The sequence below is a fragment of the Chlorocebus sabaeus genome, chromosome 5 (assembly GCF_047675955.1).
Source record: "Chlorocebus sabaeus isolate Y175 chromosome 5, mChlSab1.0.hap1, whole genome shotgun sequence".
Classification (NCBI taxonomy): Eukaryota; Metazoa; Chordata; class Mammalia; order Primates; family Cercopithecidae; genus Chlorocebus; species Chlorocebus sabaeus.
The window spans coordinates 4,591,233-4,616,005 of record NC_132908.1 but is presented as its reverse complement, the minus strand read 5'-3'; the positions used below and the strand labels follow the sequence as shown (position 1 = coordinate 4,616,005).

The 24,773-nt window shown below is 58.2% G+C and overlaps 2 protein-coding genes and 1 pseudogene across 2 annotated transcripts in view; 2 read left to right on the top strand and 1 right to left on the bottom strand.

Moving 5' to 3' along the window:
• The first annotated feature begins 948 nt into the window (after nt 1–948).
• UBALD1 (UBA like domain containing 1) lies at nt 949–7,055 on the top strand. Its single transcript, XM_007984350.3, has 3 exons — nt 949–1,275; nt 5,376–5,438; nt 5,954–7,055. The coding sequence occupies exons 1-3, from the start codon at nt 1,156–1,158 to the stop codon at nt 6,302–6,304; spliced, it is 534 nt and encodes a 177-aa protein (XP_007982541.1). The 5' UTR covers nt 949–1,155; the 3' UTR covers nt 6,305–7,055.
• Nucleotides 1,282–5,266, top strand: LOC140711652 (uncharacterized; annotated as a pseudogene).
• Nucleotides 7,056–15,872: 8,817 nt separating the features above from the next.
• The window catches only part of C5H16orf96 (chromosome 5 C16orf96 homolog), a 41,954-nt gene continuing 33,053 nt past the window's right edge, over nt 15,873–24,773 (bottom strand). Inside the window, exons 10-16 of the mRNA XM_037989895.2 lie at nt 24,597–24,715; nt 24,015–24,077; nt 23,045–23,137; nt 21,874–22,033; nt 21,583–21,682; nt 17,062–17,142; nt 15,873–16,328 (exon numbers count right to left, since the gene is read on the bottom strand). Of these exons, the coding sequence (XP_037845823.2) occupies nt 16,111–16,328; nt 17,062–17,142; nt 21,583–21,682; nt 21,874–22,033; nt 23,045–23,137; nt 24,015–24,077; nt 24,597–24,715 (834 nt within the window). The 3' untranslated portion in view covers nt 15,873–16,110. The remainder of the gene's footprint in view (nt 16,329–17,061; nt 17,143–21,582; nt 21,683–21,873; nt 22,034–23,044; nt 23,138–24,014; nt 24,078–24,596; nt 24,716–24,773) is intronic.

Below are 24,773 nucleotides of genomic sequence, written 5' to 3'. Positions count from 1 at the left end.
ATTTGTCGGCGCCTACAGTGTGCCAGGCCTTTCAGCCTAGACCAGCCGATTTGGGGCAAAATGCCTAAAGACCCCTCTCTTAAGGGTGTGCCTACTACTTAACACAGTGCGATGCCAATCACAGAGGGGTTCAGGGTCTCTAAGTCTTGGCAAAGACGCCTGTGGCCCGGCGTTTGTGCCCATGCACAGATCTGTATGCCCCACCTTGGGACCCAGTTCGGGCCAGAGCTGGGGCACGGATGCCACCGAGAGCAATGAGGGCGACATGGACGTGCCTGGCTCTGGTCACGGTCTGGACAGCTGCGCACAGTAGGCGCTTAGCTTTCAGTCACAGTACCCGGGGCATGACAAAGACGTCTGTGGCCTGGCGTTTGCGCCCATGCACAGATCTGTGGCCCCGGCCTCTGGGCTCCTAATTCCCGCCAGAGCAGGGGCGTGGGTGCCACCGAGAGCAACGAGGGCGACGTGGATGTGACTGGCTCTGGTCCCGGCTCAGGCGCCTGCACACAGTAGGCGCTCAGCTTTCAGACACCGTTCCTGGGCCTTGGCAAAGACGCCTATTAACAGACCCGCCCCACCTGCGGACCTCCATCCGTGCCAGAGCAGGGGCCCGGGTGCCACCCAGAGCAACGAGGGTGGCGTGGACTCCCCCAATCCTGGTCACGGCCGGGCATCCGCACACAGTAGGCGCTCAGCGTTCAGACACGGTCCCCAGGCCTTGGCCAAGATCCTGTGGTCCGGCATTTGCGCCCATGCACAGACGTGGCCCCCGCCTGCGGACCCCCATCGGTGCCAGAGCAGGGGCACGGGTGCCACCGAGAGCAACGAGGGCGACGTAGACGCGCCCGGCTCGGATCACGGCCCGGACAGCCGCACAGGAGGCGGAGGTTGCAGCGGGCGCTCGGTGCTCAGACACGCCCCTTCTCGGGCTTGGCGTCCCCTGGGGTGCCGGCCCCGCTCCCCCGGGTCGCCCGGCGCAGCGCGGGGACTACATATCCCAGCATGCCGCGGCGCCGGCGGAGCGAGGCGAGGCGCGGTGAGTCAGAGCCGCACAGTAAATATTTGTATTAGCCGGAGCCGGCTCGCTAATGGTGGACGCGTGAGGCGGAGGCGCGGGCGGCGGAGGGAGGCCGGAGCGGGCAGCGCGGCGGCGCCATGTCCGTGAACATGGACGAGCTTAAGCACCAGGTCATGATCAACCAGTTTGTGCTGACGGCGGGCTGCGCGGCCGACCAGGCGAAGCAGCTGCTGCAGGCGGCCCACTGGCAGTTCGAGGTGCGCGGCGCCGGAGCTGGGCGAGGGCCGGAGCCACGGGCGGAGTGTGTCCCGCGTGGCCGCGGGGCGGGGGCGGGTGGCGTGGACGCGTGCCGGCTGTGCGCCCGCTCCGGGCCGCAGACCCGACCCGCTCTCCCGACGGCGGTGCCCGGCGTCCGGATCCCGAGGGCTCGCGGCGGGCGGAGGGGGGAATTGGGCTACCGGTCGGGGATACGCCGCCCCCGCGGGGCCCCGAGTCCCCTGGGATCGAGACGGGGACCCCCCCACCCCTTTTGTCCGGGTAAAGGCCGAGGGCAGGGCGGCGCCGCGGTGCGGACGGACAGTCGGGCGGGCGGCCGGAAGGAGGACGCCCCAGGCCTCGGCTGAGCTGGGCCGGAGGGCGGAGCCGCTCCGGGCGTGTGGTCCGAGGGTCCGCGTGCCTGGTGGGCGGCCGGCGGCGTGCGCACACGTCCATGTGCATTTGTGTTTACGCACGCACCGCGCCACGGCGTCGCCCGGGCACCGAGGAGGTGGCGGACCTGCGGGCACGTTGGCGCGCGTGTGAACGCGCGGCCCCCCCCGGTGCGTTTGGTGTGTGATCAGCGCGTAAACATGTGGCGGGTCTGCAGATGCCGCCCGTGCCCGACACGGTGTGATGTGTGTACACGGCGTGGACTGTATGGGTGGCGTGTCGGAGCCCCACACTACAGCATAGGGATAAGCGTGAATTCCCTCCAGAGGTGTGCCTGGGGACTCCGTGTGCGCGTCCAGGTGCTCTCCTGGGGCTGGCAGGGGCATCTGTACCTTTGCCGGTGCACGGGGGAGGGTGCACAAGGTTCAGCAGCTTTCAGGCTAGTTGGGTAGGCGGTGATACTGCCCCAGTCTGGCACCCACTCCCCGGGGCCTCCCCTAACCCACAGGATAGTAGTGCTCCTGGCTTGTGCTGCCCAGAGGCTACCTGGCCTTCCCTAATTCACTGACCTCGGGATTAACCCCGTGGTGGTATCTGGGGATGAGGCCAGAGCCCCTTGACCTGTGCACCTCACAGGGTTAGGGTCACAGCCTCAGCCATCCCAGTACCATCTGTGCCCAGCTGGGGACTGGGAACCTGGTTTCTCCATGAGGAGCCATCCCAGGGCCTGCAGGAGGGACCAGAAGCCAGAGAACTCTGGGGCTCTGCTTGCTGGGGACTAGATGGGGATCAGAATGTCCCAAGCTTGGGACAGTCTGGAAAGGCAGAGGCTATCCTATTCAGATGAGTCCATACCTCTGTCCTTGCCTACTTCCCTCCTACCAGCGGTCGCGGGGGCGACTTAGGAGGCTGCTCTGTCCCTCTGGCCTGAGTTTCCACATCTGTAGAGTGGGGTTGGGGGGCATGAATCAGCCTCTGTTGGCCAGCTCACTGTCCCCCGTGCCCCAAGGCAGCCCCACCCGGAGGAAGCTCCCTGCTCCCCTCCTCGTCTCCACAGCCCTCATCAGCCCTGTTTGTGTCAAGGGCTGGATGTGGCAAAACTTGCAAAACGACATTCATGGCAGTCCCACACCTGCATGCACGGTTCCCTCCCTGCCTGGGGCTGGGCGGGCAGGTGTCCGCTGGGAAGCGGGCCCTGCCTGCAGGACTCACCCCAGCCCTCAGAACCTGGCACCCAGCTGGCACCCAGGCCACATCCCTCAGTGGCACAGTTAATTGAAAATGCAGCTTTGAGGAGTGCAGTGTCTGGGGAAAGACTGTTCCCAGGAGGGGCAGGAGCATCTGGGGCCTCTGGTGGCTCCCAGGGGCCCCGTGGGAGGAGCCCTGTGCCAGGAGCCCTGTGCCCTCCACTCCCGAGTCTCAGTTGTGCCATCTGTAAAGTGGGGGCCACCAGGGAGGCTGGAGGAAGGTGACAGGACTTCCGGCCTCGGAATGGGGGTGAGCGAGGGGTTCACATGGCCACCCCATCCCCCCCACGCTCCACCCGCTGGCTGCATCCACCAGGCGGTGTTTCTGGGTCACATTTGCTGCAATTCAGGTGCTAATGGGGGCAGGAGGCTGCAGGGGGAGGGGCCTGTGTCTAGTGGGGCACATGTTTCTCAATGGAGAATGCACACAGCGGCCTGCAGAGGGGGTTCTGGTGTGGCCTGGGGCTTCTGGGGTTGGGATTTGCACAGTGAGCCTGGGCTTTGGGGCACAGCTGCTGCTGACAGTGGGTCCTGCGGTCTGGGAAGGTGCTTAAAGACCAGCCCCCAGGCCTGAGCTCCCACACTCCTGTTTGGGGACACCCAGATAGGGAGTCTCCTGCAAGAAATTCCCCACATAATTCATTTATTTAAAAAATATTTTTTGCCAGGCATGGTGGCTCACGCCTGTAATCCCAGCACTTTGGGAGGCCGAGTCGGGTGGATTATGAGGTCAAGAGATCAAGACCATCCTGGCCAACGTGGTGAAACCCTGTCTCTACTAAAAATACAAAAATTAGCCGGGCATGGTGGCGCACGCCTGTCTTACTTGGGAGGCTGAGGCAGGAGAATTGCTTGAACGGGGAGGTGGAGGTTGCAGTGAGCCCAGATCGCACCATTGCACTCCAGCCTGGTAACAGAGCAAGACTCTGTCTCAAAAAAACAAAAACAAAATTTTAAATTTTAAATAGCAGCCCCCCATGTATAACCCCCGACCAAGGGTAGGCCCCAGGAGCCAGGCTGCATTTCTGGGTGTGCTGGGCCTGGGAGGGCCAGGAAGTCAAGCTGGCATTAGGGGAGTGGGCCTGAGGGGTGGCAGTGGGGGCACCTCAGCTGCTCGAAGCTCCAAGTCTGGGTCTGGGACTTGCCAGGGCCCAGAGGACCCCTCACACACTTGTGGGGCTCCCTCACCGGCCCTTGTGCAAGAGCAGCCTCCGTTCCCTGGGATGGGCCTCCTCACCCCTGCAGGGCCCCAGCCAGGACATAGCAAATACCAGCGCCTCCCTCTGGGGCTCCTCAGTCCCCAGTCACTAAGGACCTTCAGAACCTGCTGAGCTGACACACACAGGAAAGGGCTCCTGTCTCCCCTTCCGGTCCTGGCCTTTCTAAGCGCCCCCATTTCTGTCTTCTGCTGACCAGCTGACCCTGAGCAAATCACTTCCTGCCTTCATTTCCCTGCCTGTAAGACAGCAGTCCTTGCCTGTGGGATTAATGATGACAGTCCATAGCCCCACTGGGATGGAGCCCTGCTGGGTGCCTGCACCATGTTCAGTGTGGCATGTGGCCCAGGTGTGGAGGGAGACGGTGGAGCGTCCCATGCCTAGTGTGTCAGCCAAGGGCGGGTGGCTGGGGAGCTGTGCTGGGAGCTGTCGTAAGCCCGTGGTGGCTTTGGTCCTAGGGTGATCTTTCTGCTCCACCGCCCGGGCACTGTTCTGAGGGAGGCTTGGGTGGGTGGTCAAGTGAACCTAAAGCCCAGGCTTGTCTCCTTGGTGCCAGGCCCTGCCTGCTGGAATCTGGTGATCATAGGAGGTCACTGTTGCAAGGGAGGGGACCCTGGGAGTCACCTAGTCCAGCCTCTTTGTGGTACAGATGGAGAAACCAAGGCCCAAACAGTGGCCCTTTGATCAGCCAGAAGCAGAACTGGGTGGGGCAGCAGGGGATCCCCCCCACCAGGCTCAGACTCCTTCAAAATGCCCCTGCTTCGCAGATGAGGAAACCAAGGCTTAGAGAAGAGTAGAGACTTGCTACCTGTCAAGGTGGTAACAGCCAGGCTAGAATCTCCTAAAATGGAGCAGGGGTGGGGAGGTCTGGCTGGGCTACTTGGGGCCGTGCTGCCTTTCCCCCAGGATGGGGTGAGGGTACTGCCCGCCCTCCCCCAGTCATGGTGTTGGTGCCACCTGGTGCAGGGGGAGGGCTCTGCAGGCCTTAGGCACTGAGGCAGGCGGCGAGCAGCAGGAGAAGCGTCTTCTCCACCCACCTCAACTGCCCAGGGTTCCCTGGCTCCTCCTTGGAGAGTGGCGAGGGTTGGGGGTGACAGGCAAGCCACTGAGCCTCAGCACTGCGACCCACCCCTCCCACCCAGTGGTGCAGCCAAGGTCATCCCCAACCTCAGAGGAGCCTGGGAACAAGGGCAGTGACAGGGCCGGCGGGGCCTGGAGGGTGAGCAGGGGCCTTTCTTCCTGCAGACAGCCCTCAGCGCCTTTTTCCAGGAGACCAACATCCCCTACAGCCACCACCACCACCAGATGGTAAGTGTCCCCTGGAGTTCCCAGTTGTGGATTGGACGGAAGGGGCCTAGCTAGTTCGGGGCCTAGTGAGCAGCCCCTGGCCCAGGTGTGCGAGGGCGCTGGTGCAGGTGGGGCTCGGTCTCTTTGGAGATGGATCAGCAGGAGACCGGGCTCCATGGGTCTTGCCCTTAATCTTGCCTTTGCCAGCTCCCCCCTGAGACCTGGGGGGCGCCGGCCTCTGGGGCAATGAAGCTCCTCACCCCCCTATAGCCCCCGAGATGCTGTGGCTGATGGAAGGGGGTGGCCTGGGAAAGCCTCGTGGCCCCAGGCACTGTGGGCTGCCAAGAGTGAGGCCGGGTCAGTTCATCTCAAGCCTTCTTCTCTGGGAACCCCTGGGCGGCGGACAGGCTCGGGGAGCTGGGGAAGGGACACAGAGCCTTCCAAGAATGGGCCAGCCACGCATCTCCCCTTGGGAGGCAGTGGGGGCCCCTCCAGGAAGGGGTGCTCACCCCATCTCTCCTCTCTTCCCCTCACAGATGTGCACACCCGCCAATACCCCCGCTACACCCCCCAACTTCCCCGACGCTCTCACCATGTTCTCCCGTCTCAAGGCCTCCGAGAGCTTCCACAGCGGTGGCAGCGGCAGCCCGATGGCCGCAACAGCCACGTCACCCCCGCCACACTTCCCCCATGCCGCCACCAGCAGCTTTGCGGCCTCCAGCTGGCCCACGGCGGCCTCGCCCCCGGGGGGCCCACAGCACCACCAGCCACAGCCGCCCCTGTGGACTCCAGCACCCCCTTCTCCGGCTTCAGACTGGCCACCCCTGGCCCCGCAACAGGCCACCTCAGAACCCAGGGCCCACCCTGCCATGGAGGCAGAGAGATAAGGGAGGCCCCTCCCCCCTCCCGGAGGCCAGGACCCCGTGGGGCGGGGGAGAGGACGTCTCCGCGGGCCCCCTTCACCCCTTTTCTGTCTGCACCCCTTGTTCCCCGGAGCCCTGGAGGGGAGAGCGCGGACTCTAGCCAGGCAGGGACGTGTCTGGTGCCAGAACACGCAGCTGCCCACACGCAAGGTCATGGCCCCAGCGGCCCCGGCACATGGAGTGGTTCAGAGCGGCCTGGGTGCCTGGCGGATAGAACTTCAGAGACCACGCAACCTTCCTTCGAAGATGTACCTGCCCCGCCCAGCCCAGGGGTGCCGTGGAGGACCACCCTGGCGGAGACATTGTTCATCCCTGGCTTGGAGCTCCTTGGGGGCCGGCAGGCCTCGACCCCCACCCTAGGGAATGCAGAGCCTCTCCGCATGTGTGCGCGTGGCCGTGTCTGTGTATTTCTACGTATGTCGCTCTTCAGAAGCAACCTAGTTCCTAGGGCAGCTGGACTTTGCATGTTAGAGTGAGCCCCCAGCCCCCTGCCTGCCGCCCCCTCCCCAGGGCCCTGCCTCCCACCCCACCCCCTCATCAGCCAGCGTCGCTGTTCCTTGCAGAGAAAAGGATTGTGGGAAACTCCAGGACTCTTCCCACCGCCTCCCAGCGCCTGCCTGCTGGGGCTGCCTGCATGCCTCCCCCTGTGCCTGGGGGTACCCGCATCCACTTCCTTTCCCCCTTTTAACAAAAGAGAAGAACGAATTCCAAACCACTGCCAGGCTCTGTGGTCTTACCTTGTATAGGAGGCTTGCTGCCAGCTAGCTCTGGGGGCCGCCGCCCAGAAGACAGGGCCACCCCCAGCCTCCCCGGCTCCACACTGCTGCCTGTTGCCCTTATCAGCCACAGCGGTGCTCTGGAATCTTCCCGCCCACCCAGGGCTTTTCCCGTGAAGTCAGTTCCTGGCCTGGGTCCCCATCCTGTCGACCCACCCCTGCCCCTGCTTGACTGGACAGATCCTGGCACCTGGTTAGGAGCTCGCAGGGCTCACACCTACCTTCTGTCACCCTGGATTTCATCTCAGGACCTTTCTCAGTCCCCGGCTCCAGTGGCTAGGCACAGGCTGGACCCTCTGAGCCCAGCCTCCAGGACACACTGGGTAGGGCAGGGCCTCTGGGCAGAGGGCAGACAGAGCCAGGGAAGATTGCAAGGGGCAGAGGACAAGGCAGGGGACAAGGATGGGGCAGAGTGATGCCAACAAAGGGAACGCAGATGTTGGGTCACTTAGGAGACTGGCAACCTGAGGCTGCCTGAGATGAGCTGGAGCAGCTTTGGGAGGATGCCCCCTCAGCCTCACAGCGCCCCCAAGAGTGGGCCTGGACGTGGGGCAGAAGGGAGACTGGGGCCTCTGCAACACCCCCACGGGACTCAGCTCACAGCTCCTCACGGGCAACACTCACTCCGTCTAAGATAGCACCAGCCCCTTGCGGAGGCCCTGCCGCCTGGGTGGAAGACTGTCTTCTCTTTCTGAAAGTCCCGTGCTCCCCTGGTGTCCAGCACTCCCCATTGACCCTTCCTGACTCCCAGGGATGTGACTGTGCCTCTCAGGAAGCGTGCCTCGGTGCTCTTGCCACACCCGTGCCTGGCTTCATCTCCGCCCGGTTGGAACCTGCAGAGGCTGTGTTGACAGCCCACCTGGAACAGAGATGCTCAATGGCACTGGCGACTGGCTGCTGTGACCTCCACTCGAGCCGCGCTTGCTTCCCAGGAACAGGTCCTCCCGGGAATCTGCCTTGGTAATGGCCTCTCGGAACCCACAGGACAGGTGGCCCTGGCCAGCCAGCCCCCTTCATCTGCCTGGGGTGCCTGGGTAGCAGGGGAGGGAGAGAACGTGGCAGGAGAGGGGAGGACATCTCTGGCCTCCTGAGTCTTTACTTTGCAGCTCCTCCATTCTTTGAGGTGGAAAAAACTTCTCAGGAAACTGCCATAGCCGCCTTGCAGTGCTGGGAAAATTGCTTTGCAGAGAGAGGTGTTTTGGGGTAATCTGCAGTATGGGGTGAGTGCCCCTGGACTCTCCCACCTCTCACATGCCGAGGTAGCTGCACGTGTCCGCCACACATGAGGCAGCGCAGTCCAGGACTCTGCACAGCGTGAGGCTCAGGAATGCTGTGTTTTTGTTTTTGATTTTTGAGACGGAGTCTTGCTCAGTCGCCCAGGCTGGAGTGCAGTGGCGCCATCTCAGCTCACTGAAACCTCTGCCCCCTAGGTTCAGGTGATTCTCCTGCCTCAGCCTCCCGGGTAGGTGGGACTACAGGCACCCTCCACCACGCCTGGCTAGTTTTTGTATTTTTAGTAAACACGGGGTTACACTATGTTGGCCAGGCTGGTCTTGAACTCCTGACCTCAGGTGATCCACCTGCCTTGGCCTCCCAAAGTGCTGAGATTACAGGCATGAGCCACCGCGCCCAGCGGGGAGTTCCGTTTATTAAACACCATGAGCCCTGGGGCAGCCTGTAGTGAACCACACCCTCACGATTCAAGGCACGGTCCAACCCTAGCATCACCCAGGAGCTTGTTAGAGTGAGGCTGCAGCCCAGACTCCGTGAATCAGAATCTGATCTAACAGGAGCCCCTGGTTCCAGATAGACATCCAAGTTTAATAAGCATTCCTATACAACATCGTCACTAATACTGGGGAGACTGTCCCATCACCCTCATTTCTGTTTCTGGGGGCCACTGTGGGCTGGGCCTGGGGGTCTCAAGTGGTCACATTAAGGGCGGGAGACACTTGAGGTTCCTGCAGGGCCAGTTTTTTGAGCGTGGTCACTGTTGATGTTGAGGGCTGTGTCACTGTCCCTGCAGTGGTGCTGAGCAGTATCCCTGAGCCCTCCCCACTGAATCCAAGGGCAGCCCCTTTATTAGGACAATCGGAAGTGTTTGCAGCCAGTGCTCATGTCTCCTACAGGCCACCAGGGCCCCAGTGGAGTGCTTCTGTGCTAGTTCTGTGGTTCTCATACCTGGCTGCACAGCAGGTAAAATAAAACCGGCAAACCACAGGTTACCGGGCCTCATGCCATCAGACTCTGGGGCGAGGCCCTGACATACAATCGTGGAAGTTCCCTGGGTAGATGATGGTGATTGATATGTGACTGTACCAAAAACCACTCAATGGCATGCTTTAGAAAGGTGAATGTTCTGCTGTGTCAATTACACCTCAAGGCTATTACTGAAAATAAAACAGGCTAGGCACGGTGGCTCACGCCTGTAATCCCAGCACTTTGGGAGGCCGAAGCGGGCAGCTCACGAGGTCAGGAAATCGAGACCATCCTGGCCAACATGGTGAAACCACTGTCTCTACTAAAATACAAACAAATAGCCGGGCATGGTGGCACGCGCCTGTAGTCCCAGCTACTTGGGAGGCTAAGGCAGGAGAATCGCTTGAACCCGGGAGGTGGAGGTTGCATTGAGCCGAGATCACGCCACTGCACTCCAGCCTGGCAACAGAGCAAGACTCGATCTTAAAAAAAAAAAAAAAATGGCCGGGCGCGGTGGCTCAAGCCTGTAATCCCAGCACTTTGGGAGGCCGAGACAGGTGGATCACGAGGTCAGGAGATCGAGAGCATCCTGGCTAACATGGTGAAACCCCGTCTCTACTAAAAAATACAAAAAACTAGCCGGGCGAGGTGGCGGGCGCCTGTAGTCCCAGCTACTCGGGAGGCTGAGGCAGGAGAATGGCGTAAACCCAGGAGGCAGAGCTTGCAGTGAGCTGAGATCCGGCCACTGCACTCCAGCCTGGGCAACAGAGCAAGACTCCGTCTCAAAAAAAAAAGAAAACAGCTCCCAGGTTTCTGATGTGGCCGTCTAGTCATGCCCCCCACATAGGGAGTGGGAGCCTGCAGACTCGATCCCCGGACTTCCAGAGCACAAGGGTCCCCTGGGTGCTTGTTGAACACCCACGTTCCCAGCCTTTCCCTTGAGGCAGTTGTTCTGGAGGAGGGTCACAGAATCTGATTTGTTTTTTAGAGATAGGGTCTTTCTCTGTTCCCCTTCCTCTGATTGCAGTGATGCAATCATAGTTCACCACAGCCTAGAAATCCTGGGCTCAGGTGATCCTCCCACCTCAGCCTCCCAAGTAGCTGGGACTACAGGGGTGCACCACCACACCTGGCTAATTTAAAAAAATTTTTTTTTTTTTTTTTTTTTTTAGAGATGGGGTCTTGCTGTGTTGCCCAGGCTACTCTTGAACTCCTGGCCTCAAGTGATCCTCTTGGCTTGGCCTCCGAAAGTGCTGGGATTACAGGCATGAGCCACTTCGCCCAGTCCCAGAATCTGATTTTTAATAAGTGCCCCAGGCCAGGTGGAAACCACTCCCAGCAGGGGAGCCTTTGGGAGGGCGGGGCTGGTCCTGGGGCTGGCAGTGCAGGCAGTGCTGGCAGGCAGTGCAGATGCAGAGGCCCTACCAGGTGTGCTTGGAGCCCCTGGTTGCAGGGGCATCTTACAAAGGGAAGGGGGCTGCGCACATGGGCTAGGACTAACTCTAGGGGAGCCAGAGGTGGACCTACGAAATCGCCACATACCCCAGATCTTGAATGTGACACAAAGAACCTGGAGCCTCCCATGACTTCCCTAAGCCTGGAAAATTGAAAGCAAAACCATCGGGAGGCCAGACACGGTGGCTCACGCCTGTAATCCCAGCCCTTTGGGAGGCCGAGGCGGGTGCACCACTTGAGGTCAGGAGATGAAGAGCAGCCCTACCAACAGAGTGAAACCCTGTTTCTACTAAATACAAAAACTTAGCTGGGTGTAGTGGTGCATGCCTGTAATCCCAGATACTCGGGAGGCTGAGGCAGGAGAATCGCTTGAACCCAGGAGGTGGAGGTTGCAGTGAGCTGAGATGACACCATTGCACTTCAGCCTGGGCAACGAGCAAAACTCTGTCTCAAGAAAAAATTAATAAATAAAATCAGGAGGGTTTATGGGAAAAGCCTCACTTCCGACTTATCTTGGGAACTGGAAGATTTGGTGCAAATTCCCTTAAGGCCATAACCGGCTGAAACTGACCATGGCACTGGGGACACGGCCTGGCCTGCCCTTGCCAGCCTGCTCCACGCCACCACAGCCATGCGCGAGTCCAACTCCTGTGTGAGAATCGGCTGGAATCCCTGAAGGGGGTCTGTCTTTTCACCATGGGGAGCTTCAGCAGTAAATGCCCTGTCCAGTGGGGTGGGATGAACGGCGGTGGGCAGGGCTCCCGCTGGAAAGGGCTGTGAAAAGAGACAGCTTGTTCTGCAAGAGATGCTCTCGGTCAAGGGGGACTCACCAGGGGCTGCTGAGTGTCCCCAGGGTCTTTGCAGCGGTCCAGCCAGGGTTCTCTGAGAACACCCTGCGGCCAGCCACAGGCAACCAGGCTGTCTCCGAGACTGGCTGCGGGGGTGGGTGGGGCTGCTGTGGCCCTGGAGGTCTCTGAGGGGCTTTCACAGCAGTTCCTGGCACAGGACAGATGAGTACTTTGACTCAGGTCTTCCTCCCTGAATAGGGGAGACCTAGGTTGTCCAGAATGGAGATTTTTTGACACAAGCGTACTTCTAATTCCTGCGTTTGGAAAGTTCTCTGGGTTTTTGAGCACTGCTCATATTTGGGCAACGGATGTATTTCAACAGAGCCTTAAAAGAACACAGCTGTTTTGGAGGTGAGAGGCTGCTGAGTCCTTCCGGGGAGGGCAGGAGTTGGGGGCCCCTTCCAGGATGACCAACGACTTGTCAGTGGCACAGCACCAGGCACTGGGGAGCCTGCTGGCAAAATTCTGCTCTGCTTCCCAGGGTCATCTCTCATCTCCTGGGGAATTGCAAAGCCACAATCCTGATGGATTCCTTTTGCCCTCATCCCAGTGGAGCCATGAGCGAGGCGAGGGAGGCAGAAGAGACAAACCCTTCTGTGCCGGTTGCGTGTGTGAAAGGTCTCTGCCTAGAGCTCGGGCATCCATGGAGAGTCAGAAGTCAAGCCAGCCAGGACAGTGGGTGTGGGGGGCTAGAGGGAGCATGTGTTCATTCCCACATGCCTAAGAAGTCGCTGCATGCCAGGCCCTCCCGTCTGGTGCCTGAACTTCCACCCTGGGCGGTCCACCTTTGGGTACTCGCAGCGGGTACCTTTTCCAACACACATGTGCTGGCGTCCGTTGTTTATCCCTTAGTGTCAATGAGTTTACGATCCTTGAAAGGGAGAACACGTTTAATGACCTTTCACTTGCAGCGCTGGGCGGGCAGGCGGGGCGGGGCGGGGCAGCGCTGGGCTAGGCTGGGCTGGGCTGGGCTGGGCCTGGCAGTGTGAGGTGGTCACCACACAGCATCTCCTCTATTCCATCAGCACCTAAAGGTGGGACCCTCCTTCCCCTTCCTGCCCACCCCATTCACAGAGCCCCGTGTCCCTCCCTCCCCGGTCTCCTCTCCCCACATGACCAATTTATCTTTTTTTTTTTTTTTTTTTTTTTTTGAGACGGAGTCTCGCTCTCTCGCCCAGGCTGGAGTGCAGTGGCCGGATCTCAGCTCACTGCAAGCTCCGCCTCCCGGGTTTACGCCATTCTCCCGCCTCAGCCTCCCTAGTAGCTGGGACTACAGGCGCCCGCCACCTCGCCCGTCTAGTTTTTTGTATTTTTTTTTAATAGAGACGGGGTTTCACCGTGTTAGCCAGAATGGTCTCGATCTCCTGACCTCGTGATCCGCCCGTCTCGGCCTCCCAAAGTGCTGGGATTACAGGCTTGAGCCACCGCGCCCGGCCCTTTTTTTTTTTTTTTTTTTTTTTTTTTTTTTTTTTTTTTTTTGAGACCGAGTCTCACTCTTGTCGCCCAGGCTGGAGTGCAATGGCGCGATCTCAGCTCACTGCAACCTCCACTTCCCGGGTTCAAGAGATTCTCCTGCCTCAACCTCCCTAGTAGCTGGGATTACAGGTGTGTGCCCCCACGCCCAGATAATTTTTTGTATTTTTAGTAGAGATGGGGTTTCAGCATATTGGCCCAGACTAGTCTCGAACTCCTGACCTCAGGTGATCTGCCCACCTCAGCCTCCCAAAGTGCTGGGATTACAGGCAGGAGCCACCACGCCCAGCCATGTTGTTTTTTCTGAGACGGGGTCTCACTCTGTCACCCAGGCTGGAGTGCAGTGGTGCAATCATAACTCACTGCAGCCTTGACCTCCTGGGCTCAAGTGATCCTCCTGCCTCAGCCTCCCAAGTAGCTGGGGCCACACACATGCTCTACCACGCAGGGCTATTTATTTTTTTGTAGAGACTGGGTCTCACTGTTGCCCTGGCGGTCTAGAACTCCTGGATTCAAGCAGTCCTCCAGCCTCTGCCTCCAGAAGTGCTGGTATTACAGGTGTGAGCCACTATGCCCAACCAAGCCACAACTGCAGCCCAGGGAGCAGCGCAAGCTTCCAAGGCTGCAGGCCCTACCCCTCTGCACTAGTGTGGGTTGGGGAGATTCTGCCTGCAGCTCCCACCTGGGACCAGGCCAAGGCCAGCCTGCCCCACACCCTCCCTTGGGCACTGCCTTCTTCTGGGACTGCTCCCCATGGGCCTGCTGTGGGGCCGGGGTCCCCACCTTCCCAAGCCCCCAGGCGGCCTGTGAGGATGCAGAGGAGATGCCCCCAGGCCTCGATCCTCACCTGCTGGGCTGCAGAAACCCACTCCAGCCCTGGCTTGTACACCCAAGAAAGGGGCTGGGAGGGTGTTCTGGAGGGGTCCAGTGGGGACAGGCAGTGAGGGGCACTACGGAGAGTGGGGCCCAGCTTTGCAGGACCGGGGGATACCCTGGGTGCCATGTGTCAAGGTGGCCTGGCCTGGTGTCCCCCAGGAGCCCTCCCCTCCCAGCTCAGCAGAGCGGGTGCCTCCCTGCAGTGGGAGGGGTGGAAGTCACAGGACCCAGCAGGTTCAGCCTCCTGGTGGGGGCGAGCAAGCTGGGGCCTCTTGCTCTGTGACCCTGGGTGCCTTCTCTCCTGCCCACGGGCTGAGCCTCGGGTGGTGGCCAAAGGAGGGACCAGCAAGTCCCACCTCCCTAAACAGAAGGTACCCCGCCAGTCCCCTCATCCGCGATCAGAAAAGTGGAAGATTTTGTTCTGGGCAGAAATGGCCTAAAATACTCATCTGTGGTATAGGAGTCGGGTGGGGGGCCAGGGCTGCACCAGACAGCATCCCCAAAGCAGCTTGGACAGGTGTCACCTGGGTCAGGAGGGGCTTGGCCTCGTTTGGATACAGTCTTTGGAGAAAAAAAAGAACAGCCAGGGTGGTTGCAGGTCGCAGTGAGCTGGGCCAGGGACCATGAGGACAGTAGGAACAGAGTAGGCATGCAGTGTCCCCAGAATCTGATGGCCACTGGGGCCGGGGAGAGCCTGGAGCCCCAAGTCCCCTCCTAGGCAGCCAATGGGGAGTGCACGGAGAGCCCCTCCACCTCCCTCCTGGCAGCTCCCCACCAGCCCCTCAACTCCCCAGTGCCACCCCAGGGATTGAGTGGACACTGGAGACCATGGCGGGGGGTCAGGCTTCACCCTTGCACAGGGACATTGTTTTAGCCTCTGAGATAGGATAGAACTGTCAATAGTACAGGAGAGAGCAAAACGGGACAGCGTTAGGGGCGAGAAAGGGAAGAGGGAGCAGGATTGAAAGGGAGGAAGTTGAATGTAGAGACAGGCAAACTGTCAGAAGGGGAAGAAATAAGGCCAGAAGCATCGTGGGGAGGGGAGCCTGGGGGGAGCCCTCTGCTCTGCGTGCCAAGGCCAATCCCTCAATTGCCGCAGCGAGACGGTGTGACCTCACAGTTGGCTCTTTTTCCACCAAACGCATTGGTGGTGAGCACGGGAACCAGAAAAGACTTGAAACGGGCAAGTGGCACCTAGCCCTGGATGGGACGGCCATCCCAGAATATCCCACAGGCGCCGCACCAGCCTCCTCGTGGATCAGCCAAGAGGCAAATATAAACAATCAGATTTTGTTTTGAAAAAATTAATAACCAGTTACTGGTAGAAATAACATGAAATATAAAGGATGCACACAGCCCAGTCTGGTTCCTGTGGGGAAATTGGTCTTGAAATAATGGCCCCCAAATGAAATGCACAGTGGCAGGAGCTGTAATTGGAAGTGATTCTAATGAAATCATTTCAGCAAATAAAAAGGAAAAGTGTTTTGTTTTGTTTTGTTTTTTGAGACGGAGTTGTGCTCTTTATTGCCCAGGCTGGAGTGTAGTGGCGCTATCTTGGCTCACCGCAACCTCCACCTCCCGGATTCAAGCGGTTCTCCTGTCTCAGCCCCCCAAGTGGCTGAAATTACAGGCACCCACCACCACGCCCAGCTAATTTTTGTATTTTTAGTAGAGATGGGGTTTCACCATATTGGCCAGGCTGGTCTTGAACTCCTGACCTCAGGTGATCCGCCCACCTCGGTCTCCCAAAGTGTTAAGATTACAGGTGTGAGCCACCGCGCCCAGCTGGAAAAGTGTTTTTAAAACCACTTGGTGTTGCATTGAAAATGGATCAAGGAATTAAATTGGCTTGTTGGAAAGTTCACTCTAGACAGCTGTGTTTATATGACAATGTAGAATGAGAACGTGCACTATGCTGTTTGTATTTATATGCACAGGATAAAACAGCCACTGGGTCAACATAGGAGTCCCCTACAAAGACCCCTCCCCTCTATCCAGGGCCCCAGCACCCTTTCTGGGCCAGGCTCAGGGCGCTGGGTCTCAGCTGGGGATGTGGCGGGGACCTGGTGCAGGGGGGAGGGCACATGGTCTCAGCCTCAGATGTGGAGGGGACTTGGTGGTGGGGGATGCAGCGGGGTGGGGCTCACGGGTTGGCGGGCTCCTCTGGGGGCTTCCTGCTGACTCGGGACTCAATGTGTGGAGCTCTTGAGAGCCTGGTGGACCCTGGGGCCTGCTGCGGGTCCCTCAGGGGTGGAATCAGCGGTGGCAGCAGCGGCAGAGGTGGCAGGGAAGGTGGCCGAGCTGGCATCGTCGGATGAGGGCCTGAGGCAGCTGAGTGGGCACTGTTGCTGGGGCACAGGGCTGGGAGGAGCAGAAGAAACCCCACATGTGTGCCAAGAACCTTCCTGGGAGACACTAGCCTGATAGGGCCATCCCCACTAGGGAGAAGAGAAGCCCAGGACTAGAAGCGCTGTACAGGGCATGGCCGGCTGGGCGCCATACCTCGCCTGGGCCCTGGGCACCCTAAATGTCCTGGGTGGGTGACCCAATATAAATGAGACCAGAAATATTTGCTTAAGTGGAGCAGAGCCCCTGGGAGAGAACATGGAGCTTGGAGTCCACGGATCTGGGCTCAGCTTCCAGCTCACCAGCTCTGTGACCTTGGGCCACAGCTCAGGTGACCGAGCCTCCGCTCCCTCCTCTGGGAAATGGGCAAACAGTGCCTATCTCACAGCAGTTGGGATGAGGTTCAGATGAGATAAGGGAGAAACTGCCTTGTAAACTGTAAAGTACCCTCAGATGCCTGCTACATGGTGATTTGAACCAGAGGAGCTCAGTTCCTTCCAACCTCAGCTCCCTTGTCCCCACCCCTGCAGCTGGGTGGACGCTAGGGACAGATGCCTGGCCTGGGCCCCCGGGATGGCACCGGGTCCAGGAAGCATCTCTGAAGCACCATGGGCAGGCAAAGCAGGCAGGAGGTGGAGGAGGTGGACAGGAGAGCCCAGGCAGGGTGTGGGGGATGGGATGAGACGAGGAGGGACTGGAGACTCTTCCAGAATCACAGCTGGGCTGGGGCTGGGAGCCAGGTACTCACGGGGGCAGATGGCGCCCAACAGGGTGCTGGAGTGCACACGGTCATACAGGCTTTGTGACGGGGGACACAGAGCCTTCACAGCTTAGCAGAAAAGAAAAGAAGAGACAGGTGTGGGTGGCATCCACCCCTGGGCCTGTGTCAGGCCGATCGCAGCACCGGCCAGGCTTCTCCCTCTGTGGGACCAGCCCCATTTCCCAAACCTCCTGGTCCATTCCTTTATGAGACAATGTTCCTCCCTCCTTGCCTTCTTTTATTTTATTTTATTTTTTCTTGAGGCAGCGTCTTGCCCTGTCGCCCAGGCTGGAGCTTATGCAGCCTTGAACTCCTGGGCTCAAGCAATCCACCTACCTCAGCCTCCCAAGGAGCTGGGACTACAGGTGTGCGCCACCACTCCCGGTTAATTTTTTTAATGTTTCTTAGGGAGGAGGTCTCACTATGTTGCCCAGGCTAGTCTGAACTCCTGGGCTCAAGCTATCCTCCCACCCTAACCTCCCAAAGTGGTGAAATTACAGGCGTGAACCATTGCGCCCAGCCTTCCTTGCCTTCTTGAGTCGAGAGTGTCTCAAGGCTAAGATAGAAAAGGAGCCTCTTTGAAAGAAACTCAAGGCCAGGGAGGAGTGCAACGTGACTCCAGCACAGTAAGACACAGGTGAAATGTGGGCAGGGCTATTTACGGTTTAACTGTCCCGCTGGGGGCCAGAGCACGCAAATATCCCCACCCGCATCTTCCTGTTCTTCATCTTTTTTTTTTTTTTCATTATTCAAAGTAAAATCCACAGGAAGTAAAATTAACCAGTTTAAATGCACAATTCAGAGGCATTTAGGACACACACAGCGTTGCACACCACCACCGTGACCTTGTTCTGAAACATTTCCATCACCCCAAAAGGGGCCCTGTCCCCGTTAAGCAGTCACCCTCCCTTTAAACCCTAGCCCCTGGAAATCACCAATTTTCCTTCTGTCTATAGATTTTTCTGTTCTAGACATTTCTTTTTTCTTTCTTTTTTGTTTGAGACCAAGTCTCATTCTTTTGCCTAGGCTGCAGTGCAGTGGCGCAATCATGGCTCACTGCAGCCGGAACCTCCTGGGCTCAAGTGATCCTCCAGCCTCAGTCCCCCAAGTACCTGGGACTACAGGGTGCCTCACCACGCCCCGCTAATTTTTGTATTTTTTGTAAAGGCGGGGTTTCACCATGTTGCCCAGGTTGGTCTCGAACTTCTGGGCTCAAGTGATCCTCCGGCTTTAGCTTCCCAAAGTGCTGGGATTACACGTGTGAGCCACTGTACCTGGCTTTGAGTCTGTTTTGAGTTAGAAAGTTCTTTTGGGGAAATAAATGAGTGACAACAACAAACTGATCAAGATCTGGCCACAGACAGGTTTCCAACTGATTTCTAATACAGAACGTCCCTGATTTACGATGGTTTCACACTTACCACTTTTCAGCTTTAACATGGTATAAATCTGTCACAATTTCAATATAATATATAGTAGTCAATGAGTTACATGAGGCCGGGCGCAGTGGTTCACACCTGTAATCCCAGCACTTTGGGAGGCCGAGACAGGTGGGTCACTTGAGGCCAGATGTTTGAGACCAGCCTGGCCAACATGGCAAAACCCCGTCTCTACTAAAAATACAAAAAGTATCCAAGTGTGGTGGCGCATGCCTGTAGTTCCAGTCATTTGGGAGGCTGAAGTGGGAGGATTTCTTCAGCCCCAGAGGTTGAGATGGCAGTGAACTGAGATTGCCCCACTGCACTCCAGCCTTGGCAACAAGAGTGAAACTCCGTCTCAAAAAAAACAAAGATAAAGCAGTTGACGCCATCATGATTCCAGTCCTGGCTTGCTGTGTGGGTCTTGGGAATGAATAAGCCAAGGTGGAAAGCCCCTCCCTCTAGGGTGACAGTCCTTGGGGAGGTCAGTGGATAAGTGGGGACAGGACTGGGTGCATCAGATGTGGACTCCATCTGCCCTGGCCCTCCAGCAAGCAGCCCTCAGCTGGTCATTTGTGAAACTCCTTGGCAGGTTGTTGGAGGGTGAAGGAGGTGGGGCAGGGCCTGGCATGAAGTCGCGGTTCATTAAATATTAAATATTAGCCACTGTTGTGATCCTGCCTGGTGATCCCTGACGCCCAGCCTGAGCCCTCCCAGCAGATACCAGGCAGGGGCAGGGGCCGGAACGGCCAGTCGTCTCCAAGACGAGCCACATCTCACCAGGGAGAATGCAGGCTTTGAGATGGTGTCTGGCTCGCTTGGAAACAGGGTGTGTTGAATGGTGCTCCCCAAAAAGAGACATCTCCTAGAAGCTGTGAATGTGACCTTATTTGGAGAAAGGGTCTTTGCAGGTATAATTAGGTTAAGGATCTTGAGATGAGATCATCCTGGGTTAGGTCGGGCACAAATCCAAAGACAAATGCCCTTATGGGGGACAGAGGAGAGGACACACAGAAGAGAAGCCCACATGGGGACAGCGGAGTGCCAGCGGCCCCAGAAGCTGAAGAGCCAGGGAGGGAGTGCAGCCCTGCTGACCCCCTGATTTAGCATTTCCAGCCTCTAGGACAGTGGGAGGATCAACTGTGGCTGTATTTTGTTGTTGTTGTTGTTGTTGTTTGGCTTTGTTCTATTCTTTTTTTTGACAGGGTCTGGCTGTGTTGCCCAGGCTGGAGTACAGTGGTGAGATCATGGCTCACTGCAGCCTCAAATTCCTGAGCTCAAGCAATCCTCCTACTTCAGCCTCCTGAGAAGCTGGGACTACAGACACACACCACCATGCCCAGCTAATTTGTTGTTGCCCAGGCTGGAACTTCAGCTGTTGTTGTCTTTTTTTTTTTTTTTTTTGAGACGGAGTCTCACTCTGTCGCCCAGGCTGGAGCGCAGTGGCACGATCTCAGCTCACTACAACCTCTGCCTCCCGGGTTCATGCCATTCTCCTGCCTCAGCCTCCCCAGTAGCTGGGACTACAGGTGCCTGCCACCACACCCAGCTAATTTTTTTTGTATTTTTAGTAGAGATGGGGTTTCACCGTGTTAGCCAGGATAGTCTCGATCTCTTGACCTCATGATCCACCTGCCTCGGCCTCCAAAGTGCTGGGATTACAGGCGTGAGCCACCGTGCCCAGTCAATGGGATGGCGTGCTGCATGGGTCAGGAATGAAGGAACTTCAGCTGTTTTAAGCCACCCTGCTTGTGGTAATTTGTCTTGGCAGCCCCAGAAGACGAATGCAGGGTGCCTCCTCCTTTGCCCAGCACGCTGATGAAACAGTCCCCCTTTCCTTTCTTCCATGTCTGGTGTTTAGTCTTTGAGTCAATGAAGGCACAGCGGTGGCGAGAAAGAATTTCTGCTGGAGGGCCAGGCACAGAGGCTCATGCCTGTAATCCTTGCACTCTGGGAGGCTGAGGCAGGTGGATCACTTGAGGCCAAACATGGTGAAACCCTATCTCTACTAAAAATGCAAAAATTTAGTTGGGCACGGTGGCGCACACCTGTAGTCCCAGCTACTCAAGAGGCTGAGGCAGGAGAATCGCTTGAACCCAGGAGGTGGAGGTTGCAGTCAACCGAGATCGCACCACTGCACTCCAGCCTGGGTAACACAGCAAGACTCTGCCTCAAAACGAACGAACGAACAAACCAACAACAAAAAACCTCAGAATTTCTGCGGGTGGAGTTCAGGCCCCGGCCATCTTGTGGCTCCAGGACCACTCCTTATGGGGCGGTGTGTGGCTCCCACCCAGGGGCAAAATTTAGAACTCCTCATCCCCAAGGGGGAAGAGCCTTCGAGGGTTGTGCAGAGAAGGCTCCTCTTTTTGTCCTTCGAACCCAGTGATGGACTCCAGAGCCTTGGGGTCCTAGCAGAAGCCAGCCAGAGCCGGGCCTCAGCACTGCAGCAACCACATTGACTGATTTCAGATGTGCACATGTCTGGGTCTCCCACTGACCCAACCCTTGCCTGTGATATTAACACACAGCCTCTGGGGTCTGGCCCAAGTCTCCTCCTTGTCACCCCACTGCCCCACCCCAGTCTCCGCCCTCCAGGGAGACTTGGCGTCCTGAGCTCCTGCCTGTGCCTGGCTTCCACCCACCACAGGGCCTTTGCACACACCATTCCTGCCACACGACCACTCTCCTCTAACCTGACTCCTTCATCCAGCTGAGTCTTAGTCCCTCTTCAAGGGCTTCAGGGCAGCTGTCCAGTCCCCCCTCTGTGGACTGGCATCCCTTGGCACCCACCTAGCACCCTTCCTAGCCCATGGTTCTTCGTCACAGGCCATGGTCCTGTGGCCATGGCCCTCCCTCTGGTCAGCTGTTGATCTCAGCAGCAGCAGATCCTCGCTCTTGCAGTCTCCCTCCCCCATTGCAAAGACCGAGTCTCCTGGGGGCCTGCTGTGACCTAATTTTTGTGACTGATTGTGTGAGGACTCCCCGGTCAGGGATAGTGCTGGCTCTGGGCCCCACCTGCACCCTCTCACCCTGCCCAGCAGAACCAGGACCCCAGGCAAGGGTGCCCTAGGAGCCCGATGCCCCTCACCTGCCAGCTCCTTTGCAATGGCGGAGGGCTGAGCCCCCCTCTGGCTGTTCATGCGGCCTTTGTACAGGATCCCATCCACGCCCAGGATGTCCACCTCAGCCTGTTGGATGGCCCAGGTCCTGGGTTAGGGAGCCCCCAACCCAGCCTCCCCTGAACTTTGGTGCACACAGAAGCCCAGAAGACAGAGTGCAGCCTCTGCTGGGGTCGCCCACCGTTTGGGGCCTGGTCCCACATTGGGGCTGGGGTGCGCTGACGTCCACCCTCCGGGAAGGAGGCCCCGGCCAGACTCACGCTGTCATAGTCGATCATGTGGGGATCCCCATAGGGATAGAGCGTCGACAGGTTGCAGGACTTGCACTTGAGGCTGGTGGAGTTTTGGGGGCCGTCACCCCAGTCCTGCTGATAATCCTCCTGGATACTGAGGTCCTGGCGCTGCAGCCGCTGCTGTTCCCTGTGGCAGGGCAGCGGGTCAGCAGCGACCTGGAGACCCTGCACCCCAGAGCCCAGGATGGGCCCAGGGGCCTGGCCAGCATCGAGGGAAGACCAGCATTTCTTTCAGTTTGTGTTTAGCTGGCACAGCCAGGCAGGCATGGGGCCTGGATGGATACAGATGCACACAGTGGGGCAGAGGAATCAAATTGAGACCTGCATTTCCCCAGACCCAGCCATTTCCCTTTGGACCCCTGGCCCGAGGAGCGTGTCCTTCTAATCTCTTGATCTCAAGGAGCCAGGGAGGGAGGGTAACAGAGTCAGCGCAGGCCCCCATGTCCGTCCCCTTCCCATGGCTGTGGTGACTATTCACCAGTTCTTCCCCCACCTGGCCAGATGTCCCCACAGCAGGGTTGCAGGCTGGGGAGGTCCATAGAGCCGTGGGATGTCAGGAGGTTGAGGGGTGGGGCTGGGACCTAGGGAGCCAGCTGGGTGCAGTGGAAACCTGAGGGTTTGGACATCAGCCCTGCCACTTGCTAGCAGTGACCTTGGGCAGGTCATTGCAGTTCTCTGAGCCTCAGTTTCTTCAACTGTGACATGGGATGGCACCAGGATACATCTTAGAGGGCAGCTGTGAGGACTCAATAAGGCACTCTTCGCATAGTGCCTGCCGGGCACAGCAGCGGCTGAGGGTCCCCCATCATCACCGATTTCCTCCGCCAAGAGACAGGGATACGGGCATAGGAACCCTAGCTCACAGGAGGTTGTGAGATTTAAATAAGAAACCCTCTAACAGTTTTTGGCCCACAATAGATGCGCAGTAAATATGTCAGTTCCTCCGTCCGCCATCATCTCGTGGGCCTGTCTGCCGCCCCAGCCACCTCTCAGAGCCACCTCTCAGAGTGCCTGTCTTGCGAAGGGCTGGCCATGTCCAGGACAATCTTAGGTCCCTGGGCCTGGAGGATGTGTCTCTGCAGGAACAGGGTTCCCAGGCCCCATAGCGGCCTCCATGCGGGGCGCCCATCCTGCTCACCTCATCTGTTGCCGCTGCAAGTACTCGTAGCTGTTGGCGCTGGCTGGCCGCGGCCGGGACAGCAGGTGGGCTTTGCGGATGGTGATCAGATGTCTGTTGGAGGACAAGGGTGCAGCAGGGGCTGTGGGAGGCGTGCCAGGCCAGCAGAGGGCTCAGCTCCCACCCTTCCAGGAAGCCTTCCCAGTAGGAGGAAGGAGGTGCAGGCTCAGGTCGCCACCCTCAAATGCCAGAAGCGTCCACAGCATAGAAGTAGAAGAGGCCCCCCCGAGAGGCATCTCAGGAGCTCTGATCATCACAGTAAGACACAAAAAACAATCGTTGTATTTCCAAAAGTAAAAACCAGGCTAGGCGCGGTGGCATACACCTATAATGCCAGCACTTTGGGAGGCTGAGGTGGGCAGATCACTTGAAGTCAGGAGTTTGAGAGTAGCCTTGGCAACATGGCCTTTTTTTTTTTTTTTTTTTTTTTTTTTTTTTTGATATGAGGTCTCACTGTCACCCAGGCTGGAGAGCAGTGGCACAATCCCAGCTCACTACAGCCTCAAACTCCCGGGTTCAAGCCATCCTCCCATCTCAGCCTCCTGAGTAGCTGGGACTATAGGCAGGCACCATCACACAAGGCCACATATTTGTATATTTTTGACGGCTGTAGAACAGTGTATGTGGACATGTGTATCCTGAAGGCTGGGGAACCCTGTATCTGAATGTGGATACACATGGCACATACAGAAGAGTGTAAATGGATGTGTATGGACTTGATGGTGCAGAACAGTGGATGTGGATGTGTAGATACCTGGTGCATACAGAATGGTGCACGTGGACGTGTATGGACTCGATGGCTGGGGAACGCTGTATATGGATGTGTAGACACACAGCGCGCATGGAACAGTGCACATGGAGGGGCATGGAGAAAACATCCACGGGCCCCACAAGCCCTTAGGGCCAGGGCACCCTGGGCGGCGGTACTCACGGGCCAGTCATCATCTCCACGGGCCGGTCACAAGAGATGCACTTCACGTGCTCGAACAGCTTCCTGAAAGGCACACGGTCCTCAGCCGCTGCCCCTGCTGGGCCCAGGCCATGTGCAGGAGGCTGCAGCCAGCCCGGGCCCCAGGGCTGAACCCCTCCCACGAGTGCCCGGCCCAGCTCAGCCCCACAGGTCCTGCAGTCTCCAACCACCCTTGTGGTTTCTCTGCCGCCCCAAACACAAGGGATGGTCTTTAAAGCTGTGTGAGGGGTGGTCTGAGGACAGGAGCCTCATAAATATTGGGTCCTCTGCCTGGGGCACTGTCTGGGTGGGGGTCGGGGTCCTGGATCTGCCCAGGTCCCCTTCCCTCTCTGAGCCTTGGTTTCCCCATTGGCGGGAACAGGGCTGGATCACCTCTGCCAGCTCAGGACAAAGCTTCCCTCCTCCTCGGTGCTGTCAGCCACAGCCAAGCCCCTGTACCCCCATCCACAGGTCTGGAATCTTTCCTCCCAGAGCTTCCAGGGTGTGTCCCCCACAGCCTGGGCAGCAGGATTCCTACCAGGAGGGGCTTGGGCGGGCACTCACCTTCTAAAGCCAGCAGCACTGTCAGGATCCAATCTTAAGCCCTCAATCAGCAGCTTCCGGACTATTTTCCAGACCTCTTCCATTTCTTTCTTCAATGGATCCAGATCACTGTGGACTAGCTGCCAACAGCCAAGGGGAAGAAAAGAAAGAATAGTCATGAGTTCACACCCAGTCTCC

Bases quoted from the DNA above. Each gene is read 5' to 3' on its own strand.
- UBALD1 (XM_007984350.3), top strand. From the start codon at position 1,156: ATGTCCGTGAACATGGACGAGCTTAAGCACCAGGTCATGATCAACCAG. The intron at 1,276-5,375 runs GTGCGCGGCGCC...TTCTTCCTGCAG, and splicing joins CGGCCCACTGGCAGTTCGAG to ACAGCCCTCAGCGCCTTTTT. The intron at 5,439-5,953 runs GTAAGTGTCCCC...TTCCCCTCACAG, and splicing joins GCCACCACCACCACCAGATG to ATGTGCACACCCGCCAATAC.